The sequence below is a fragment of the Eulemur rufifrons genome, chromosome 1 (genome assembly GCF_041146395.1).
Source record: "Eulemur rufifrons isolate Redbay chromosome 1, OSU_ERuf_1, whole genome shotgun sequence".
NCBI classification, from domain to species: Eukaryota; Metazoa; Chordata; class Mammalia; order Primates; family Lemuridae; genus Eulemur; species Eulemur rufifrons.
Window position 1 is genome coordinate 86,118,207 of NC_090983.1, and position 23,100 is coordinate 86,141,306.

The 23,100-nt window shown below is 43.0% G+C and overlaps 1 protein-coding gene across 5 annotated transcripts in view; it reads left to right on the forward strand.

Annotated features, from left to right (window-relative positions):
- Window positions 1-20,829, forward strand: part of MAP3K19 (mitogen-activated protein kinase kinase kinase 19) — a 65,330-nt gene extending 44,501 nt beyond the window's left edge. For 2 of the 5 annotated variants that reach the window (XM_069473271.1, XM_069473281.1), the window contains 5 exons: window positions 3,095-3,138; window positions 5,337-7,808; window positions 11,164-11,313; window positions 13,185-13,882; window positions 20,393-20,829. In XM_069473271.1, the coding sequence (XP_069329372.1) occupies window positions 3,095-3,138; window positions 5,337-7,808; window positions 11,164-11,313; window positions 13,185-13,882; window positions 20,393-20,459 (3,431 nt within the window). In that variant the 3' untranslated portion in view covers window positions 20,460-20,829. The remainder of the gene's footprint in view (window positions 1-3,094; window positions 3,139-5,336; window positions 7,809-11,163; window positions 11,314-13,184; window positions 13,883-20,392) is intronic. The other 3 variants (XM_069473287.1, XM_069473293.1, XM_069473300.1) reach the window with 3 other exon arrangements.
- Window positions 20,830-23,100: the final 2,271 nt, after the last annotated feature.

The window sequence follows — 23,100 nt, forward strand, 5'->3', positions numbered from 1 at the left end:
GGCAAGAAGAAAACAACTTCTAGGTTCTACACTACCTAGTAAATCCCATCTCCCTCTTCCCCACAGCCTCCTTTCAGAATTTATGAGCTATCTAGTTCAAACAACGGTTGGAAGACAAGTATATGTAAATATACTCCCATTTCTGCACAATCCAGGCTTTCTGAGCAAAAAGCACTAGGAAACTGGGTTAAAAGATGATTGAAGGGCAAACATGCCTTGGAAGTTATAGATAGTATATTGCTCCAAAAAGATCTAGAGGCTTATTTTTCCAGGAGCTATTTGCTTACATTCTAGGTGATAAAACTTAGAGACACCTTCCTCCTCTCTCCTGGAGACATTTGCTTACATTTCATAGTAAAGGTCTGTGTTAGTCCATTTGTGCTGCCAGAAAGAAAATGCCTCTGAGGCTGGATAATTGATACAGAAAAGAGTTTTATTTGGCTCACCGTTCTGCAGGCTGTACAAGAAGCACCAGCATCTGCTTCCGGTAAGGGTGTCAGGGAGCTTCCAGTCAAGGGGGAAGGTGAAGAGGGAGTAGGTGTGTCACATGGTGAGAGAAGGAGAGAGGAGGAGGTGCCAGCCTCTTTTAAACAACCGGCTCTCCGTGGGAACTAATAAGTGAGAACTCATGATCTCAGAGAGGGCACCGAGCCACTCATGAGGGACCCGCCCCCGTGACCAAACACCTCCCACCAGGCTCCGCATTCAACACTGGGGATCACATTTTAACATAAGATTTGCAGGGGACAAACATCCAAACTGTATCATTTTCTCCTGGGCCCCCAAATCTCTTGTACTTCTCACACTGCAAAATACAATCACCCCTTCCCAATAGTCCCCCAAAGTCCTATAACTCCTTCCAAGCACCAACTCAAAAGTCCAAAGTCTCATCTGAGACTCAAAGCAAGTTCCTGCCACCTATGACCCTGTAAGATCAAAATCAAGTTATTTGCTTCCCAGATCCAGTGGTGGTACAGGCACTGGGTAAACATTCCCATTCCAAAAGGGAGAAATGGGCCAAAAGAAAGGGGCCACAGGCCCCATGCAAGTCTGAGACCCAGCAGGGCAGACATTAAATCTTAAAGTCCTCTCCCTTGACTCCATGACTCCATGCTCTGCATCCTGGGCACACTGGTGCAACCAGTGGGTCCCCAAAGCCTCAAGCAGTCCTACCCCCTATGGCTTTGCTGGGCAGAGCCCACGTGGCTACTCTCATGGGTCTACTTCCTGAAGCTTTTCCAGGCTGAGAGTGTGAGCTGCCAGAGGTGCTACCATTCTGGGGTGTGTAGGGTGGCAGCCTCCTTCCCACAGTTCCACTGGGCAGTGCCCTGGTGGGGACTCAGTGTGGGGGCTCCAACCCCACATTTCCCCTCACACTGCCCTAGTAGAGTCTTTCAGTGGGGCTCCGCTGCAACAGGCTCGGGGCTGGGTACCCAGGCTTTCCCATACATCCCCTGCAGTCTAGGTGGAAGCTGCCACGCCTCCATCACTCTTGCATTCTGTGCACCTATAGGCTTTAACACCACATGGAAGCCGCCAAGGCTTATGGTTTGCGCCCTACAGAACAACGGCCTATGCTGTACCCAGGGCCCTCTGAACCATGCCTGGAGCCTGAGCAGTTAGGATGTGGGAAGCAGCCCCCCAAGGCAGTGCAGGGCAGTGGAACCCCAGGCCTGGCCCCAAAACCATTCAGTCCTCCTAGGCCTCTGGGTCTGTGATGGGAGGGGCTGCCTTGAAGATTTCTGAAATGCCTTTGGGGACTTTTCCCCATAATCTTGATTAGGACCTGGTTCCTTTTTAGTCATGCTAATCTCTCTAGCAAGTGGTTGCTGCAAAGCCCTCTGGGATTTCTCTCCTGAAACACTCTTTCCTTCTCTACTACATGGTCAGCCTGCAAATTTTCCAATTTTTACACTCTCCTTCCCTTTTAATTATAAATTCCAACTTTAAGCCATTCCTTTGTTCCCATATCTGATCATAGGCTGTTAGAAGCAGCCATGCCACCCTTTGAACAGCTTTGCTGCTTAGAAATGTGTTCCGCTTGATACCCTAGGTCATTGCTTTTAAGTCTAGTCTTCCACAAAGTCCTAGGACATGGATACAATGCAGCCAAGTGCTTTGTTAAGGTGTAACAAGGGTGACTTTTGCTCCAGTTCCCAACAAATTCCTCATCTCCATCTGAGACCTCACCAGCCTGGCCTTCACAGCCCATATTTCTATCAATATTTTGGTCACAACCACTTAACAAGTCTCTAAGGAGTTCCAAACTTTCCCTCATCTTCCTATCCTCTTCTGAGCCCTCCATACCCTTCCAGCCTCTGACTGTTACCCAGTTCCAAAGCCACTTCCACATTTTCAGGTATCTTTATAGTAACACCCCACTCCTGGTAGTGATTTTCTGTCTCAGTCCATTTGTGCTGCTATAAAGGAAATACCCAAGGCTAGGTAATTTAAAAAGAAAAGTGGTTTATTTGGCTCAGGTTCTGCAGACTGTACAGGAAACATGGCACCATCATGTGCTTCTAGTGAGGGTTTCAGGGAGCTCCCAATCCAGATGGACAGCAAAGGGGGAGCAGTCATGTCAAGTGGTGAAAGCAGGAGCAAGAGGGGAAGGAGGAGGTACCAGGCTCTTTTAAACAACCAGCTCTCACATGCACTAATAATGTGAGAACTCATGATCTCAGAGCAGGCACCAAGCCATCCATGAGGGATCCACCCCCATGACCCAAACACCTCCCACCAGGCCCCACCTCCAACACTGGGGATCAAATGTCAACATAAGATCTGGAGGGGCCAGACATCCAAACCATGTCGAGGGCTCTCCTTCTCTGGAGGGAAAGATGGGCCAAAGTGCCAACCACTCCATATGCCAGCCGAGTCTCATAATTTTGGGGCTCCCTCCTGCGATGCAGCTCTACCACATGTGCAGGTAAACATCTGGCTCTCATCACAGTGCGCCATGTGACTTACACAGGGGAAACTCTTAATTTCTACAACTTTTCCTCAAACCTTAGCATCTACATGACTATATCCCCAAACTCAGTTTTCACTCTACTACTAACAATAACCAATCATTATCTTTTCCTTGCTGTAGAGTTTTCTACTTCTGACATGAAGTACAGTAGCCGAAGAAATGAGGTAAGATTAATATTAGCATTTTTGGCTTAATAATTAAAACCAAAGAATTTTTGTTGTTAGAGACAAACTCAAACAATTCAGAACCAAATCCTCATTAAGTGTTACAGTTGATACTTGAACAACACAAGGGTTAAGGGCACTGACCCTGTGCAGTCGAAAATCCATGTATAACTTTTGATTCCCCCAAAACTTAACCAGTGATAGCCCACTGTTGACCAGAGCCTTACATATAACATAAACAGTTGACTAACACATATTTTGTGTTATATGCATCATATACTGTACTCTTGCAATAAAGTAAGCTAGAGAAAAGAGAATGTTATTAAGAAAATCTTTTTTTTTTTTTTTTTTTTTTTTTGGTTTGTTGAGACAGAGTCTCACTTTGTTGCCTAGGCTAGAGTGAGTGCCGTGGCGTCAGCTTAGCTCACAGCAACCTCAGACTCCTCGGCTTAAGCGATCCTACTGCCTCAGCCTCCCGAGTAGCTGGGACTACAGGCATGCGCCCATGCCCGGCTAATTTTTTCTATATAGATTTTTAGTTGTCCATATAATGTCTTTCTATTTTTAGTAGAGACGGGGTCTCGCTCAGGCTGGTCTCGAACTCCTGACCTTGAGCGATCCACCCGCCTCGGCCTCCCAGAGTGCTAGGATTACAGGCGTGAGCCACCGGCGCCCGGCCAAGAAAATCTTAAGGAAGAGAAAATGTATTTACTATTCATTAATCGGAAGTGGATCATCATCAAAGTCTTCATCCTCATCATCTTCATGTTGAGTAGGCTGAGAAGGAAGAGAAAGAGGAGTGGCTGGTCTTGTCTCAGGGGTGTCAAAAGTAGAAGAAAATCCACATGTAAGTGGACCTGTGCAGTTCAAACCTGTGTTGGTCAATGGTCAACTGTGTATCTTGGAAAAATAACAACTCACATATAGTTTGTAGAGTAGCAAATCATTCCTGGGAAAATTATGCTTGCCACGTGCATTGCTTTGCTGAGGTGTTTCCTGTTCTCTACCTACACATTTTAATTTGTTTTCTTTCAACGTATCTAGAAATTAGGTAATTCTGTTTTTCCAGTGGTGGAAAGATTTTCCTAGTTGTCTAATTTGTAAGCAAAGCTTCTGTAAAGATGCTTGCAATTCTTTCGTTTTCTCAGTTTTATTTATCCTATGAGCCTTTGAAAAATACTTACATATTTTGCTTAGTGTTGTAAAAAGTAGTTTATTGGCCTAAAAAAAATTTAATGGCTGTTACTGGTGAGATGGTTAAGCACGGGGTTGGGGGCGGAGGGTGGGGTGGGGAGGAATCTGTCTTTATTTCCTAAGTTATTTTTGAGAAATGGGGAAAATCATCTTGACAATAAAATGGGGAATTGCCCGGCATCTCATCTACTTTTAATGCCTACGTTTCTGGTGGCAGCTTCCTTTTCCTTCCTTCTTACACCTAGATAGCAATAGAATGAAAATTAAACATATACCTCTCAATTATCACCCATGATCCATGCCTATAAATATTCTGATATAATTAGGTAATAAATCTGTATTCACCAGAAAAGGCCACATTGAAAAGAAACAAGAAGTTAAGGTACTTACAGCTTAATGACCACAAAGCTAAATATTATATTTACATTGGGTTATACTGACCTCTAGAGGTTGATAATAAAAACTCCAGGGTTGCTGATTTTCAAATGTGAGGTGTGCAATTTATAAGCCACCCTTAACAATTCAGCAAAATAATGATGAGTAATTGTGTTCCAGATACAAATTCTGAGTTAGTCAATAATTGAATGATGATTGTTAAAGTATATGTAACAGCAATTTTAAACTGCTCAGTGGGATTTCAAAAATCTTAATTCTATGGAAAGTAAAAGGAAAAGAGAAGAGAAAATGTTTCTTATCTTAAATTTTTAACATTTACATCATAGAGCCTTCATTTAAAAATGTATAACGATTCATCTTTACATCTATAGTAATTTTGGTTTCTTGAAGTATTGTTTTACCTTGGTTCCAAAAAACTACTGGGAAAGAGATTTTAGTTTTAAAAATTGTGATCTCCAGAATTGTTTTGTACATTAAAGGGTTTCCTTAAGAGAATTAGAACCTGCAGGGCAAGTAATGTGGATTAGAATCTCTTCAGATTACTTTAAAACAGTTAACATATTTATATATGTTTCTACATTCATAGCTTTTTCTCTTTTTCCTTTTAGTTCCCTCTGCCACCATTGTCACTGTTGCCCATGCGAGCTGGTGACCTTACCGTCCCCCAAAATCACAAGGTTCCAAAAGAGAGAGAAAGAACTATTCCAAGCCTCACATCCTTCAGACCTAAGCTCTCAGAAGCTGTCAGTCAATCGGATCAGTTTAGTCCATCAAACAAGCAGCAGGAGGCCCCATTCAAGGTGTTGATGGATCAGACTCTCAGGTCTTCTGATAGCTCCATTTGGTCAAGAAACATGTGCTCTTTCCGGAAGGCTAATCATCACAGACACTCCCTGGAGATGGAGGAGAACTGGAAATCCAAGGAAATAGAAGGATGTGACAAGATTGAAATCTCTCACTTTGAAAAGGGGCAATCTTTGGTGTCTTTTAAGAATTTTAAGGATGGCACTATTCCTGCAGATAGGGAAGAGGATATTGACAGCCATGGTAGTAAAACAAGAAGAGCAGAAGAGAACTCTCAATATCTTTCACCAAGAGAGAAAGTGAGTTCAGTAGCCAGAAACCATGAACAAGATCCAGAAATTGTATGTACCTTTCCAAGCAAGCTCCAAGAAGCCCAGTATTCGGAAATAACTCCAAGCCAGGATGACGAGATAAGAAATAATAAAGCTGATTCAAAAAGTGCTTCATTACATAAAGAGGAAGCAACTGAACCAAACAATGTTTTAGAAGAGTTTATTGTTCTTAAAAGCTTGTCCAGTGTAGTCTTTGATGACCCCACTGAAAAGCTTCCAGGAGGTCAGAGCAGCATGGAGACAAACATAAAAATATCAGTACCAGAAGTGGCCAAACCAGAAATGAATGGGCTGGTGCCTCTTATCCACATTACTTTCCCTGCAGATGGAACCCCCAAGGAACCGGCTATAGCCAAACCAAGCCTCCGAAAAAGAAAGGGAATGGTGCACAACAGCCATAGTGTCAACATATTTGTGCACCAAGAACAGGACAAGCATAAGATAAATGCCCACAGAAATAAATTGGATTCAAAGACCAAGACAAGTAACAAGACACCTCAGAATTTCATGATTTCTACTGAAGCTTCCATTAAGCCTCCCATGCATAAAGCCAGCATAAAAACTCAAATTTTCCCTGCTTTGGGGCTTGGTGAGCCCAAGCCTCAACAATCACCAAAGTTTCAAAGAAGAATAGCACAGATAGAAAAGAAGCAATCAGCTTACCGGACTCAGAAACCTAAAAAGCAGTCATTTCCTTGCATCTGTAAAAATCCAGGAACAAAAAAGTCATATGTTCCTCTCTCTGTTCAACCAACAGAGCCGAGACTAAATTATCTAGATCTTAAATATAGTGACATGTTCAAAGAAATCAATTCAACTGCTAATGGACCTGGAATCTATGAAATGTTTGGGACCCCTGTTTATTGTCACATACGAGAAGCTGAACGACATGAAAACAAGTATTACCGAGAGATATGCTCAGCTCCATCGGGCAGATGTATCACCAATAAAGGTCGATCTTCACACAGTGAGCGGAGCAGCAATAGCAGAACTAGACGTTCTCAGAAAAGACCACATATTAAACCCCCAAAGTCTTCACTTGGCATTAAACAAGAGCACAAAGGCTTACTCTCTAAAGAAAAGGGCTGCAAGGCTGTAGGTAGCAACCTACATGACATTGAAAATGGTGATATTTCAGAACCAGACTGGAAGATAAAGTCTTCAGGAAATGACTTTCTATCATCCAAAGGCGAAGTTCATCCCATGAACTTGGCTCAGACTCCTGAACAGTCCACTGAACAGAACAAATTCCTTCCAGTCTCAGACTTATCCATTGTTGAAGAAGTTTCTATGGAAGAGTCTACTGATGAAGGAGACATTTCTAACCATCAGATACTCTCCATTTCTAACCATCAGATACTCTCCACGAGCCTCAGAGATCTGCAAGAACTTGAAGAGCTACATCCCCAGACCCTATTTGTCCCTTCAGAAGACAGCTGGGCAGTGCCCAGTGAGAAGAGTTCTAATAAGAATGTACTCCAAGCAAAGCAGAATACAACATCTTTAGGCGAAATAAATGACAGTCAAATTTTAACTAATGATCTAGAGTTTGACAGTATTTCAGATGAGCCTAAAACACTTATGAGTTTCTCTTTTCAAGAGAAACAAGAAAGTGCATCTTCCCAGACATATCAACATTGGGGACAGTCTTTGGATCATGATAGTTTGGAAAATAAATCAATCATGTATGAAACATTTGGAAAAACTTTAAATTATGCAAATTTGATTTCCCAAGAAATTCTGGAGTCCTTAAAGAATGAAGAATTGACAGATGAACTATTAGGTTGTCTAGCTGCAGAATTATTAGCTCTTGACGAGAAAGACAACAATTCTTGCCAAATAATGGCAAATGAAACAGATCCTGAAAACCTAAATCTTGTTCTTGGTAGGAGAGGAAATACCACAAAAGAATTGGGCAGAGACACAACAAATGTCAAAATACAGGTTGGTATAATTAGAATCAGATTGATTCATTGGGAAGGGAAGGACCTCAGAGACAATCTGATTCAAACTCTTTTCTTTTTCCTTTTCTTTTCTTTTCTAGTCTCACTCTGTCACCCAGGCTGGAGTGCAGTGGCATGATCATAGCTCACTGTCACCTTGAACATCTGGGCTCAAGCAATCCTCTTGCCTCAGCCTCCTGGGTAGTTGAGACTATAGGCATGGGCCAACCATGCCCAGCTAATTTTTTTTTTTTTTTTTGAGACAGGATCTCACTATGTTGCCCAGGCTAGTCTTCAACTCCTGGCCTCAAGTGACCCTCTTGCTTCTGCCTCCCAAAGTACTGGGATTACAGGTGTGAGCCACTGAGCCTGGCCAAAATCCCTTATTTTCAAATGAGGAATTATAAACCTTAAACAATTAAATATTATAGTTTCTTAAAGGTCTCATTGTTTGATCACAAGGTTGGACTCCATGTCCCTTGACTCCCTGGCTAGGATGCTGTCATTATGTTGCCTTACTTCTGGAATTTAGCTAGCTTGGCACGGCAATGAAATCCCTTTGGATACGTTAATATAGCAAACTTATTTAAATAGGTCAGCATTTTATTCATTGATGACATTTTCAATCAACAGCAGATAATTTTCAGCCATCAGCAGAGAGATAATTATAGGCAAAGCATTTTGCTCTAGGTGGTGTATATCTCAGAAAGAAATGAACACGGCTCCTAAAGGAGCTCACTATTCCATTCATCTGAAGACATGAAATGTTCATTTCTCAGAGTCCCCGCACCTGAGCACTTGCTCTCAGATGTAGGAACATAGTGGTATACAAGACTCAGCCATTGCTCTTAAGAAAGCATAAGCAAAAGTCCTGGAAAAAATTTTTGCTTGGCATGGGAGTGGGAGTGGGGTGAGGAAGAAGAATATCAACAGATGGTTGGGTTTTGTTTGTTTTAATTTTCACTGAAGTACATGAGCCTCCTGTTCTCAAATTTTAAAGACAGAAACAGTAGGTTAAGCTAAAGTGTTATTTATTGAACACTAACTCAGGTTATATCACACTATGTTCGCACTATATCAGGATCAGGAATAATTGCTTTAAATAGTTGATCAGAAGAACACATCAGGTAAATAATCATACTAGAGCTAGGTTTATCAAGAACTTACCACATATGAGTGGGACACATGTGTTCTCTCCTTTTATGCTTCATAATAGCTCTATAAGTACTATGAGTACTAATGTGTCCCCATTTTGTAGATGAGGAAACTGAGGCTCAGAAAATCATCCAGCTAGTGAGTGATGTGGTCAGGCATTCTGACTCCAGCCCCACACCCTTAACCACTATCCAGTGGGAATATATCTTGTCCTAAAAGGCTAGCTCCTCCCTCAGGCTGAACTGGGTCTCTGCTGGGGGGTGGATAGTGATTTGGAGACGCTCGATTGGAAATGGGGCACTGTGTGTGCACACCTGTGCATCTAAGGTGGGCCTGCCACTCTGCCATTTCAATTTGAAGAACTCACAAGTCAGTAAATATAATCAGCCCCTCACTCCACCCTGCAGTTGTGGAGTCAAAAACTGACCTTTTGTGACCTTTGCTTTTCCAAGCAGTCCTTAAATTTCAGTTTGGATAGAAACATGAGAGGATGAGTAGGAAGAACCCCAATGGCCCTTTGGAGGTACATGGACACTTGTGAGGAAGGTGACCCTGCAGGATGTCTTGTTCCTAGAGGGCCTTCACCGTGCCTCCGCATCACCATCATTATTCATTTTTAAGATTACTAGTGAAGGAGATCAACAGGAGGCATTTTGGGTCTTGCTCAACCAATTGGAAAAAGTGGTCTAAGTTCTGCAAAGAGACACTTGTTTCCTGACCTCTAAGGCAGTGCCTCTCCCAGTTCACTGTGAACACAACTCTCTCAGGGATCCAGCGTGTCTGGGTTGGAGGTTCTGCAGGTCTAACAAGTGTCCAGGCGATGCTGGTGCAGCTGCTCTGCAGACTCTTCTCGGAGCAGCAAGGATCTTCAGGACCGTGGGCCTTCAGTCCATTGCGGATGTTCTTGACCATCACAGTTGTTTGTGATGGGTGTGTGGGGGTAGGTGTGTGTGTGAGAGAGAGGGAGAGAGGGGAGAGAGGGAGAAAGAGAATATCTGCATGCGTATTTGTGATGTGTGTCGTGTGTTATGTGTAAATGTGTACATTTGTTTGCATATGTATGTATATAAGTGGAAACATGTATGCTTATGTATGTATGGGAAACAAAACACAGACAAAGGCTGCTTATTCAGTTTGCAAGGCAGTCAGCCACCACCATGTGCATTTTGGCAGAGACTCATAGATAGGCAGAGGAGCAGTAAAACTTCACAGTGGAAAAAAGGAAAGGTTTCAGGGGTACTCTAACTGGAGGCTGTTGGCGTAGGGAAGCTGTAGGTGGCTAACTAGAAATGGGGCATTCTCTTGGATTGGTAAGGGGTGCACATTTGGTTTTTTCTAATTGGAACTACATTAGAAGTAGGGACAAAAACCAGAGAAACTGTCAGTTGGTAATGAAACCTGCTATTTGGGGCTGGTTGTTCCACGGGTTATTGTTTGCTAGAGATACTAACTAGTCTGACTTTCTATACGTCTGCCTTGAAGATGGTAAATTGGCTTCCTTGGCTGGTTGCTGTAGATAATGGGTTGATTTCCTGGGCTGGTTGCTACAGATTATAGGTCAGAGTTTTATGTTTATATATGATCTGGCCATTGTGGGTTTGTATATTACCTCTTGGTATTATGTATGTGTCTTTGTGATGTATATGTGTGCATGTGTGTTTATAGGTTGCATATCATTTACATTTATGTGTATGTACATTTGTGTGAATGCATATATGGCTATGTGTGCACGAGTATGTGTCTCTGTGTGTATGTGTCCGCTATGGGTATGTTTCTCTTTCTGAACTTGTCTATGTGTTTAGGAGCAAGGTGACCAGGATAATGGGAATTTTGAAGAGAGAATTGAGGGTAGAGGCCAGAGGAGACAGCACACACCGACATATTCTCTCATGAGAGAAACCTTGGGAAAGGTCATTCTTAGAAGACAGTGGTTGGTAGCCTGCAAGCCTAAGACCTCCTTCTATAAAACATACAGAGCAAAATGTGACTTAAAATGTATACAATCAACAAGGCTGAAGTATACAACTAAGATATACTACTCGGTCATTTTAGGGAAATAAATGTCTCCAGAAATTACCCACGAAAAATAAGAATGGCCATGGACAGGTGCGTTTGAAAGGAAGACTCTACTTTCCATCCCTTCTCTCCATCTTAACAACTCAGAGCTTAATGGTGATCTTTCTTTTTGTCTCATCTTCCAGGGGAATAGTAATGGGTTCAGGATATATGACAGGGAAGAGAAATTTCTCAACTCAAAGGAAAAGAAGATGTTTTCTGAAAATAGTTTAAAGTATGAAGAACCTATCCTGTGGACCAAGGGTGATATCCTTGGGAAGGGAGCCTACGGCACAGTAAGTTAAGATGGAAACTTGAAATCAGAACTCCCCACCCCCTCTCGACCCCTTCCCCTGCCCCCTGCAAGCTCTCTTTTGCTTAGCAACTTTTTCGGTTGAATGTAACAGAAAACCCAACCCAAACTGGCTTGAGGGAAAGGACGTTCATTGCTTTATGCTACTGAAAGGTCTGCAATAGGTCTGGCTCCGGGCACAGGTGGTTTCAGGGGTCAGACAATATCATCAGGACCTGGTCCCTCTCTCTCTCTGTCTGGCTCTCGTTCTTAGGCTCCATGTGGTGGTACGATGGCCATTCCATTTCTAATCTCTCATTTTCCCAGGTTCAAGTTCAGTGGGAAAGGAATCTCTTCTTTTAACAGCTCCATATGTTACTGGAAGTTGGGAGAATCATTGCTGGATGGCAAACACAAAAAATATTCCCTTTGTTTTGTGAATTGCATAACTATCGACGTGGGGGGGTGGTGATGAAGAGAGGCAGGTTAATGGGTACAAACATATAGTTAGATAGAAGGAATAAGTTCTAGTGTTCGATAGCACAGTAGAGTGAATATAATTAACAACAATATGTTGTATATTTCAAAACAGCTGGAAGAAAAGATTAGAAATGTTTCCAACACAAAGAAAATGACAAATGTTCAAGCTGGTAGATATCCTAAATACCCTGACTTGATCATTACACATTCCATACATGTATCAAAGTATCACATGTACCCCATATATGTACAAATATCATGTATATAAAAAAAGACCATCCAAAGTCCTAGCACTTTCGGCCAGGCACAGTGGCTCATGCTTATAAGCTCAGCACTTTGGGCCGCTAAGGTGGGAGGATCACTTGAGACCAGGAGTTCGAGACAAGCCTGGGCAACATAGCAAAACTCTATCTCTAAAAGAACATTTAAAAATTGTTTTTTAATTAAAAATTAAGTCCTAGCACTTTTTTTGGGGGGGGGGGGAAACAGAGTCTCCCTCTGTCACCCTGGCTAGATTGCAATGGCGTCATTATAGCTCACTGCAACCTCAAACTCCTGGGCTCAAGCAATCCTCCTGCCTCAGCCTCCTGAGTAGCTGGGACTACAGGTGTGTGCCACTGTGTGCCATCATGCCCAGCTAATTTTTCTATTTTTTTTTTTTGTAGAGTCAGGGTCTTCTTCTTGTTCAGGCTGGTCTTGAACCTCTGAGATTCAGTGATCCTCCTGCCTCAGCTTCCCAGAGTGCCAGGATTATAGATGTGAGCCACCACACCCAAAAGTCATAGCACTTCAGATGGTTATTCACATAGATGGGTAAAGAAAAGATGCCCCCAAATAAGATCTGTGCTGTCTTTAGTTGGGGACATTTCAGGATTCAGTGAGAAGGTGGGAAGATACAAAACCACTGAGATCACATCAAGAGGGTGACTGCCAGGACCTGCCTACTCTCTCTCCAGATAGCTTGAGAGCTGAACTAGCCCTATTTCATTTATTCTGTGAGGAGCTTTCCCAAACCACCATCTCATGTAGTCATCACAGAAATCTGTGAGGCAAGTATTGGTACCTCAGTTTTATAGATGAGAAAAACTGAAGTCAAAAAGGTTACACAACTTACTCCAGGTTATACAGCTGGGGACAGGTGAAGCCAGGATTCTAGTCAACCCAAGCCACTTGACTTCAAGCCAATATGATATCCATTCACCATGTTGCTCATCCTCATCTTGGCTCCACTGAAATACTGAATTTGCTTAACTACTTTGAATTTAGGTGGGAAGGTATCAATGTAGAGAAAGAAAAGGGTTTGGGAAGAGAAAAGAAAGTCAAGTGTTACATGAGGCATTTTGTGAACAAGTTATGCCATTTATACTTAATAATAAGATATTGATTTGCTTCTAGGTATACTGTGGTCTTACTAGCCAAGGGCAGCTAATAGCTGTAAAACAGGTAGCTTTGGACACCTCTGATAAATTAGCTACTGAAAAAGAATACCGGAAACTACAGGAAGAAGTAGATTTACTCAAAGCACTGAAACATGTCAACATTGTGGCCTATTTGGGGACATGCTTGGAAGAGAACATTGTGAGCATTTTCATGGAGTTTGTTCCTGGTGGCTCAATCTCTAGTATTATAAATCGTTTTGGGCCATTGCCTGAGATGGTGTTCTGTAAATATACAGAACAAATTCTGCAAGGTGTTGCTTATCTCCATGAGAACTGTGTGGTGCATCGAGATATCAAAGGAAATAACGTTATGCTCATGCCAACTGGAATAATAAAGCTGATTGATTTTGGCTGTGCCAAGCGTTTGGCCTGGGCGGGATTAAATGGCACCCATAGTGACATGCTTAAGTCCATGCATGGGACTCCATATTGGATGGCCCCGGAAGTCATCAACGAATCTGGCTATGGGAGGAAATCGGATATTTGGAGCATTGGCTGCACTGTGTTTGAGATGGCCACAGGCAAGCCTCCCCTGGCTTCCATGGGCAGGATGGCCGCCATGTTTTATATCGGAGCACACCGAGGGCTGATGCCTCCTTTGCCAGACCACTTCTCGAAAGACGCAGCAGACTTTGTGCGTGTGTGCCTAACCAGGTAAGAAACTGAAAGCGGTACGAGGAGGACAAATGCCCAGAGACTCCAAGCAGCTGACATTTCCCCTGCAATTTATGGCCCATTAAAAGCTCTGTTTTGGTTACGAAATCAAGTAGGGAGTGATTTTGTGCTGGAAGTGATCGGGATTGGCCATATCGGACAATTGTGTCCATTGTCACATCAGGGTATAGGGGGCAATGCTTCAAATGGAAAGTGCCACGTTTAAATGTCTTATCAAGTCCTGACAGTACTTCCCCAAATCCCCGGGGTTAGCAAAATTTGCTAAAGATCTACTTATTTACCAATGGGACATCTTCCTAGAAACTGGCTGTGGTAAAATAATGTCATCTTCCATTTAAAGTGAAGGGAAATTTTGAGCTAAAGGAACAAATCCCTAATTGGAGAACTTCAAGGATCAAGTGGGGGAGTGTTAGGAGAAGCAGAAAGGCCTGAGAAAACTGCCTGTTTCCCCCTTCTGTTACCCTCTATTGTATGTATAGAATTAAATTCTGTGTAAAATATTAGCATTGTAAGGGACTATAGATATTAACTAGTGCCATGGTTTTCAAATTTTCAGCCAGGTATCCTCTGCTCATAAAATCTTTATTCAAAGAATAAAACATATAAAAGCAGAGAGATGGCTCTTGTTAAAGTGTGTGTACATGTGTGTGTTTTGGGCGGAGAGCTAAAGAGTGGGGCTGGGGTGCTGCAGCCCACTCTAGGGAAATGCACAGCAGCCCAAAACCTACCGCCCAGTGAGGCTCGCAGAGACCAAGGCTCCTGGACCCTTAACAGTTCGCTGAAAAAATCACTGACATAAGGCAGATTAATAGGAGAAAAGACACAAATTTATTTAACATGTATGCACAGGAGCCTTCAGAATGAAGACCCAAAGGTACTGGGGAACTTGCCCATTTTTATGCTTAGATTCAGTAAAGTGTAGACAGCCATGCAGAAATGTGATTGTACACAAAGGGTATTATCTAACACTGAGTAGGGAAACCCAGCAAGGTCTGTCTGTCTAGATTCTTCTTGGCCTCTCTGAGCAGCATCCTTCCTTCCGGGGGTGGGGCAGGGCCCTGTCTAGAATGGGGGTCTTATGACCTACAGTCAAACAGGCCAGGTAGGATAATTTCTTTATGGCCAGTTTTTACATAGAATAATTTTGGGTTTTGTGGTTGGCTTTCAGGAAAAGGGGTTCTGGTTTTTATGGTCTGCCTTGGGGAAGGACTCTAGTTTCTATGGTTAGCCTCAGGGGAGAATGGGACTGCGAGGCAGGAAGACAGGTGATCAGAGAAAAACTTGGTTTCTGAGGCCTTCATTTTGGGGTACTGCTTTCTGAGCCCCAACAGCCTGAACACTTAGTTGGAGGACAAGTCAGTCCTGACACTCGAACTCAATTTCCTGTCTTTCAAGGAAGCATGCTTTCTCATCCCTAGATGAAAAACTCTAGTGCCCCACCTTTTAGTGAGCACTTGTGGCAACCCCCAACTCCAGGGGGTTCATTTTGCCTTTCTGGATAAATCTCAGAATCCACAGATCTGTCTGCCAATAAATTGTGCCTTTCTCTTTCAGCCTCTCTGTCTCGTTCTCCCAGCACATGTGGATCAGCCTGTCCTGGCTGATCCCAGGATGATTGCACAGGCCAGGGCAGGAACACGTACTCCAGCAGTACGATTCTGGACACTGGCAGATGCAGAGACACCTTTAGGTGTCCCAGTGTGGACTTTGTGGACAGAGCCCCAGGCACAGAGCTGCCCCCCTCCTCCAAAAACACAAGCCCACAAAAGGGACACAAAGGTGTTGGAATAGCATGTGGACCAGTACTAGTTTTAGAGATTGGTTTTAGCACTTACAACTACTATAGTTGCTTTGTTATGAGTTTAATATATACCTATTACTGCCTCACAGCTAGAAACCACTTGTGATTCTTATTTTCTTTCAAGCTGGCATTACACACACACAAAGAGCTTGAAAGAGAAACGGTGACCATGGCCCTCCTTTTCAACTTTTGTTTCATAAACTAATCAAGACACAACTTGCACCACTAATTATAAATTAACAGGGTTGTTGTGAAGGGTAAGTGAAGTGGTGTATGTAAATTGCTTAGCAGAATATGGGGCACACAATTAGGACTTCATAGTTAATAATGATTAGGGAGAATACTAACACACCTTACCTAATTAGTGTCATGTAAAAACATATAATTATCTCCTGAAATTCTATAGCAAAGACCCTAAGGACTCTAGCATCTCATGAAATGTCAATAACAATCCTCCTTGGGTGTGTGGATAAGCGGAAATGAAAGGGTGAGGCACTCTTAAAGATTCAGAAACAGGAGTGATCAGGCATAGGCCAGGAGCAAGGTCTAAATAGACAAGAAATGAGCGTGGGGAGGCAGTGAGAAATAGCACGAGCGGGGCTTCTGCTGTGGGCAGGCTAAGGCCTGGGAAGTCAGGCCAAGGAGTTCAGCTGTGTTGCAGGCGCAGGGGGCCGCGAAGGATTTGGGGTAGAGGATGCCAGAGGAGAGGTCTTCGGGAAGGCGAGTCAGACGCAGTGCACGAAGCCCTGCAATGGAGGCCACTGGGACTAGACGCCCGCGCAGGAACCCAGAGCTTTGACTCGGATGGTGGCAGAAGCAGTGGGACTGTAGAGAGGGTTCCAGACAATTTCAGAGGAAGGTGAATCAGGTCTTGGTAATGGAGAAAGATGATGGGATTTCATGGTTTTGAGTATGATAGTGGGAAAAAATAACAGAAAATGGTGAGAAAGAAACGGGGGAAGAAGTTTAAAAAGGATCCCCCCCTTTCATCTAAGGAGACATTTGAGGCTATGGCACCAGAGCTCAGAAAAGCGAAAAGCGATTAAGATTGGAGGGACATATTTAAAAATCATTATAAGATTGATAGCTATAGTCAGGAAAAATTAGAGCGCCGAGGAAAATGTTTTTGAAAATGCTCACGGGGGCAGATAACAGAACATGCACAGCATCAAGTCTAGCACATAACTGGAGAAAAGCAGGGAGGAAGGAAAGAAGAGAGGGAGGGCAGTCGCCCCAGGTGGGACAAGAACCAAGAGAGCAGAGTTCCCCATAAATAGGCAGGAGGGAGTAAGTGAATAGTTCAAATGCTGCAGAGATGACAAGAAGGATGAGCTCCTTACATGTGGTCAATTTCAAGAGGGCAATTTCTATACCGGAGTGGTCCAAATGGTTACGAATTTAGGCGATATTAGGAAAAAGTCACTGGGCTTGGCCATGTTAGGGACATTTGGCAGGAATGAAAGAAACAGGATGGCAGCTAGAAATGACAGCCAGGTCAAGGAGACGATTTGCAAAGGGAAGAGATTTCTGCATATTTTGAAGGCAGGAGAAAGGGCCTCCAGAAGGTGTGAGGTTTTCCTCTTGAAATAACACATAAAATTGAAATACTTTTCAAAGTATTTTATCTTTATTTCCATTTTCACCTGGAAAATGACCTGGTGGTCATTTTGCCTTCAAAATTATCAAAAGAGGAGGGGCTTCAAGAGGGCTGATGGAGGCATCTGACACTCACCTCCTCCACAAAGAAGAACCAAAATAGCAAGTAGATAATCGTACTTCAAATACAGCATTGCAGAGAGAACACTGGAATGCACCAGAGAAGTGACAGGAGACACCTGAGGCAGGAGCGAGCATGGAGGCAGCCAGCTCAGTGGGGATTGCCTAGGAGCCCGAAAAGGGTCCCCAGTGAGGGGAAAGGGTAAGCGAGAGACCCCCAGCTTCCACATTCACACCTGGACTCCTGCAGCCCTAGCCACGGGCCCTGAGACCAGCGCCTGGAGACTGCCTGACAGCACTGCTCCAGAGAGGGGGCTCACGCCGGGCCCCACGGACACCCTGAGTCCTAAGCAGCTGCAGCACGGTGCCCTTTTGAGAGCCCAGCAACCCCCAGACTGCATTCTGCCCAACAGCCCCTGCACCCCCACCTCCCTGTGTCCACTCACAGGGCTGCAGCAGCACGACGCCAGCTGTATCCAGTGGCGCAGCAAGGTTCCCAGCCCCGTAGCTCACGCAGTGTCCTGCACCGTGGGGAGAGGGCAGTGCAGTGCACCAGAGAGGCTGCCCCCGGCCACCTGTGCTCCCCAGAGCCTGAGAACTGCCCACCTGGGGCAGCTACCACAGACAGCAACCCTGCTCCCACCAGCAGCGAGGCTGCCAGGCACACGCTCTGAGGACGGTCTGGGTTCTCCTATTTGGCTTTGGCAAGAGTAATCCTTTTGAAATGGGGCAAATCCAGAACAGGGAATGTGAACAGAATCTGTAAGTGGCCTTTTCTTTTTTTGAGCTAAATCCTGTGATTAAGGCTTTAGGCTGGGTGAGGTGGCTCATGCCTGTAATGCTAGCACTTGGAAAGGGCGAGGTGGGAGGATCGCTTGAGCCCAGGAATTCAAGACCAGCCTGGGCAACACAGTGCGATCCTGTCTCTACAGAAAAATTTAAAAGTTAGCCAGGCGTGGTGGTATGCACCTGTAGTTCCAGCTACTTGGGAGGTTGAGGTGGGAGGATCACTTGAGGAGTCTGAGGTTGCAATGAGCTATGATGATACCACTGTACTCTAGCTTGGGTGACAGACCAAGACCGTGTCTACAAATGGCCAGCAGGTACATGATAAAATGCTCAACAACACTAATCATCAGAAAAATGCAAATCAAAACCACAATGAGATATCATCTTACCCCAGTTAGAATGACTACTATGAAAACCACGTCAAAAAACAGATTCTAGCGGAGAAAAGGCAACACTTATACACAGTTGGTGGGAATGTAATTTAGAACAAGTATTGTGAAAAATAGTATGGAGATTTCTCAAAAAACTAAAGATAGAACTACCACATACAATTCAGCAATCCCACCCCTGGGTATTTATCCAAAGGAAAGGAAGTCGGTATTTCAAAACGATACCTGCTGCTCATTGCAGCACTATTCACAATTGCAAAGATCTAAGAGTCCAGGCATAGAAAGACATATATTGCAAGTTTTTGCTCATATGTGAGAACTTAAAAAGTCGATTTCATGGAGGAAGAGAGGAGAGAATGATAGTTACCAGAGGCTGGGGAGGGTGTGTGGGTGGGGCTGGGGAGGTAAAGAGAGATTGGTTAATGGGCACAAAGATAGCGTTACATAGAAGGGTAACGTTCTAATATTCAATAACATAGTAGGGTGACTGTAGTTAACAGCAATGTATTCTATATTTCAAAATGCTAGAAGAGAGGACTTGAGATGTTCCCCACATGTAGAAATGACAAATACTTGAGGTGATGGATACCCTACATACCCTGACTTGAGCATTACACATTCTATGCATGTGACAAAATACATGTATCTCATAAAATGTACATACATATCAATAAAAGAGTAGTTGTACAATGTGCTGGTTGGATAAATTAATTTGTTTGTTAAAGCCTTAATAAACATTTACCCATCTAAAACGTTATCAAAAGATAGCCAATTTAACCAAAAGAACGCTTTTGTAACAGGCCATTGCAGCTAACTATTGACTGTTACATTAGCTCATTGATTCATTGATGGGTAAATCTCCAAAAGCTTTTCATTTTCTTGAAAGAAAAAAACTAAACCATACTACGACTGAGCAACTGTCTCCTTTTACTTCATGTCCATCCAAGAGTGCCCAAAATGAGATTATTTCAATTAATCACCAAAGCACATTTAACTGTCTACTTTTTAAAGTCTCTTCAATTCTGAATTCTAATGCCTCTAAATTTTAAAAGTAAATTTAATGTTAATTAAAAGTGCAGTAAACTGTATACCTAAAAGTGTGAATTTTACTGTGTGTAAATTGTGTTCCAAATAAATTGAACAAGAGTACAATGGAAAAGTAGGGCCTATTTTTAAACCATAGTGGTGGTGTAAAAAAAACACTGTTTTTTTTTTTTTTTTAAAACTACCACACCACTGTTTAAAAGCTGTGTAGGCTGGGCATGGTGGCTCATGCCTGTAATCCTAGCACTCTGAGAGGCCGAGACGGGAGGATTGCTTGAGCCCAGGAGTTTGAGAACAGCCTGAGAAAGAGCAAGATCCTGTCGCTACTAAAAATAGAAAAAAATTAGCTGGGCACAGTGGCATGTTCCTGTAGTCCCAGCTACTTGGGGAGGTTGAGGCAGGAGGATCACTTGAACCCAGGAGTTGGAGGCTGCAGTGAGCCATGACGATGCCACTGCACTCCAGCCCAGGAGACAGAGCAAGACCCTGTCAAAAAAAAAAAAAAAAAAGCAGCTGTGAATACATTAGTTCTCCACAGTTAGGTATTAATGTTGCCTCCATTTTACTGATGAGAGTTTGAGTCACTTGCTTAAGGTCACACAGTTAAAAACTGGAGTCTGGACTCAACCCAAGTCTGTTTGAATATCACAGGTTGTATTTTTATCCTTAAAGTTTGCATTTGAGTGAAGCAGATCTGGTTGACAAATCACTTTACTGGGTGCTGCTTCTAATGTGTTTTTCCCTTCTTAGGGACCAGCATGAGCGACCTTCTGCTCTTCAGCTCCTGCAGCACTCCTTCTTGAAGAGAGGTCACTGAACACACATCAAGACTTTCTTCCCAGTTCCACTGCAGATGCTCCCTTATTGCTTAATTGTGGGGAATGACGGCCAAGGGACCTTTGTTTTCCTACTGGAAATTCAATCTAACCCAGTTTAACCAGATCCTGCAGTGTCACTAACCTAAAGTTTTAGTTACAATATTAGCCTCCTCAAGCTTCAGGCGTGATTACCCATATGTATGAGAAAAGAATTTTCTTAAACGACAACAACAAAAAATCTTATTCCAGTGTTTACAGTTTTGATTGTCCAGAAACAACAATCTCTATTGCTTTATATGATATTTCCTTTTATTTTTGGCCTGTTCTGTCGATTTTAATGTCATTAGTTAAAATAAATTGTAAAAACAACTTATATTTTCTTGCTTGGTGAGTAAAGATGCTTACTCAATTCTTGTAAAGGAGACTAGGGGAAGGCAAGAAGGTAGGGCTGGGTGTAGTGGCTCACGCCTGTGATCAGAGTACTTTGGGAGGCCGAGGCGGGAGGATCACTTGAGGCCAGAAGCCCAAGATCAGCCTGGGCAATAGATCAAGAATCTGTCTCTAGGCCGGGGCGCGGTGGCTCATGCCTGTAATCCTAGCACTCTGGGAGGCCGAGGCGGGCGGATTGTTTGATCTCAGGAATTTGAGACCAGCCTGAGCAAGAGTGAGACCCCGTCTCTACTAAAACTTAAAATAGAAAGAAATTATATGGACAGCTAAAAATATATATAGAAAAATTAGCCAGGCATTGTGGCACATGCCTGTAGTCCCAGCTACTTGGGAGGCTGAGGCAGGAGGATCGCTTGAGCCCAGGAATTTGAGGTTGCTGTGAGCTAGGCTGACGCCATGGCACTCTAGCCCGGGCAACAGAGTGAGGCTCTGTCTCAAAAAAAATAAATTAATTAAATAAATTAAAAAAAGAATCTGTCTCTGAAAAAAAATATTTTATACACACACACACACACACACACACACGAAAGGAAAGCAAGAAGGTAAGTTAAAAGATGCTAGAGTCTGTTCACTTTGGCAGCAAACTTAACCTTAAAGATTCTAGGAGCCTCAGGAACTAATAAGAGGAGGTAAGAGCCTTCTCATTTTATCATCAGGGGCCCCCAAACTTCTCAGAAGTCTCCAAGAAATTGGCCTACTCAAGGTGACACCATAAACCTCAGGCTGCTTTCCCTGTCATTTACTTGTAGTATGGCTTGAGGCCTTCACCTATTTGTAGTGAATTAGGCTGTTACCACTTTTAGAACTAGCTAAGCCTAAGCCAGGTGGCAGGACAAAAGCTAGGTCTGATAAGAGGAGAATGGGTCAGGACACAAACTTTTCCAGAGAACTTTGCTCATTTCACCTAAATAGTTATCCTCACTGAAGGCATTCTCGAAACACTTTGATTTCCTGAACACTGGTAAACCTCACAGAAGCGAGCAAGGATGAGAGTTGTGAGAATGATTACAAGTCTTTTTAAGTTAGTGGCCTAGGCCTTTGGATAGGTTCCTATTGCTTTTGACTTCACTTATCAACTAAATTTCATTCTCACGTATTGTATTAAGCTATATCCACAGATTTTTTTAATTGGCTGTCTTCATTTCAGGGTGGCACAAGTACAAATTCACTTTAGATGTGTTCTAACACTCATATCAGGCTTTGTCAAAACCAAACTGCTGCTTTAGCTTTTATGAAATAAATGTGAAATGCAGTCCAGGTAAGGTAAAAGCAGACTTTACTTTGGCTAACAGATAACATTAGGTGAGTCTTTGTGGGAGTATCTTCTTTCTTCTCAAATTTGTACATTCTTTTTTCATATTTGATTAAGAATTTAAGGGATGAATATGTGTCCCTTATTTTACATACTTGCGTATCAACATGACGAGAAATAATAATTTTGAAAAAAATAGGGCTTAATTTTTTTTTCATTTTGGAGAGATCTTCAGCATTCTTTACAATCTAAATGTTCCACTGGATTTTGGAGCAATTAACTATGTACATTCAGTCCTGTTAAACTCTATGGGGAGAGAACAAGGAGTAATATATGTTTGTCCTTGGTATACAGATCACAGTAATGGACATATAAAGTTGGTGTTAACAAATCTACCTTTCTTCTATTGATATGTAAGAATACTGAATGCAATTCTGGAATATTAAACAGAACCTTCAAAAAGCGTAAGTTTTCAACAGGTAAGCCTGATCCTAAGAGCTTTCTGTTGTTTTTGTTGTTCATTGTGTCTAAGATACGACCAATTGTTTGGAACTATCTTTTTCATTATTATTGCCCAGAGGTGTGCTGCCATTATGTCTTCCTTTTGGAGAAGAGGCTGGGAGTGCAGAGACAGGAAGAGACTGGGAGTGAAACTGCCTATATTAAAATAATGTAAGGCCATAGGCAGAAGTAGTGATAAAAGTCTGGTTTCTATACAAGTATAGCCAAAAGTTAACCAGCCATTGTCCCCTAACTTCCCTACTGCTGTAACTGCTTACTATGCAAGTAACACATATCCTCCTTGACCAGGGCAAGATTTGCAACTTCCCCAACCGCTTCTATAGATAGCATCACCATTGTAAAACCTATCACTGGTCTTTGAGGTATCTCTTCCAGACTCTGCATTCAGGAAGGACCCACTGAAGTCAGCCAGATCT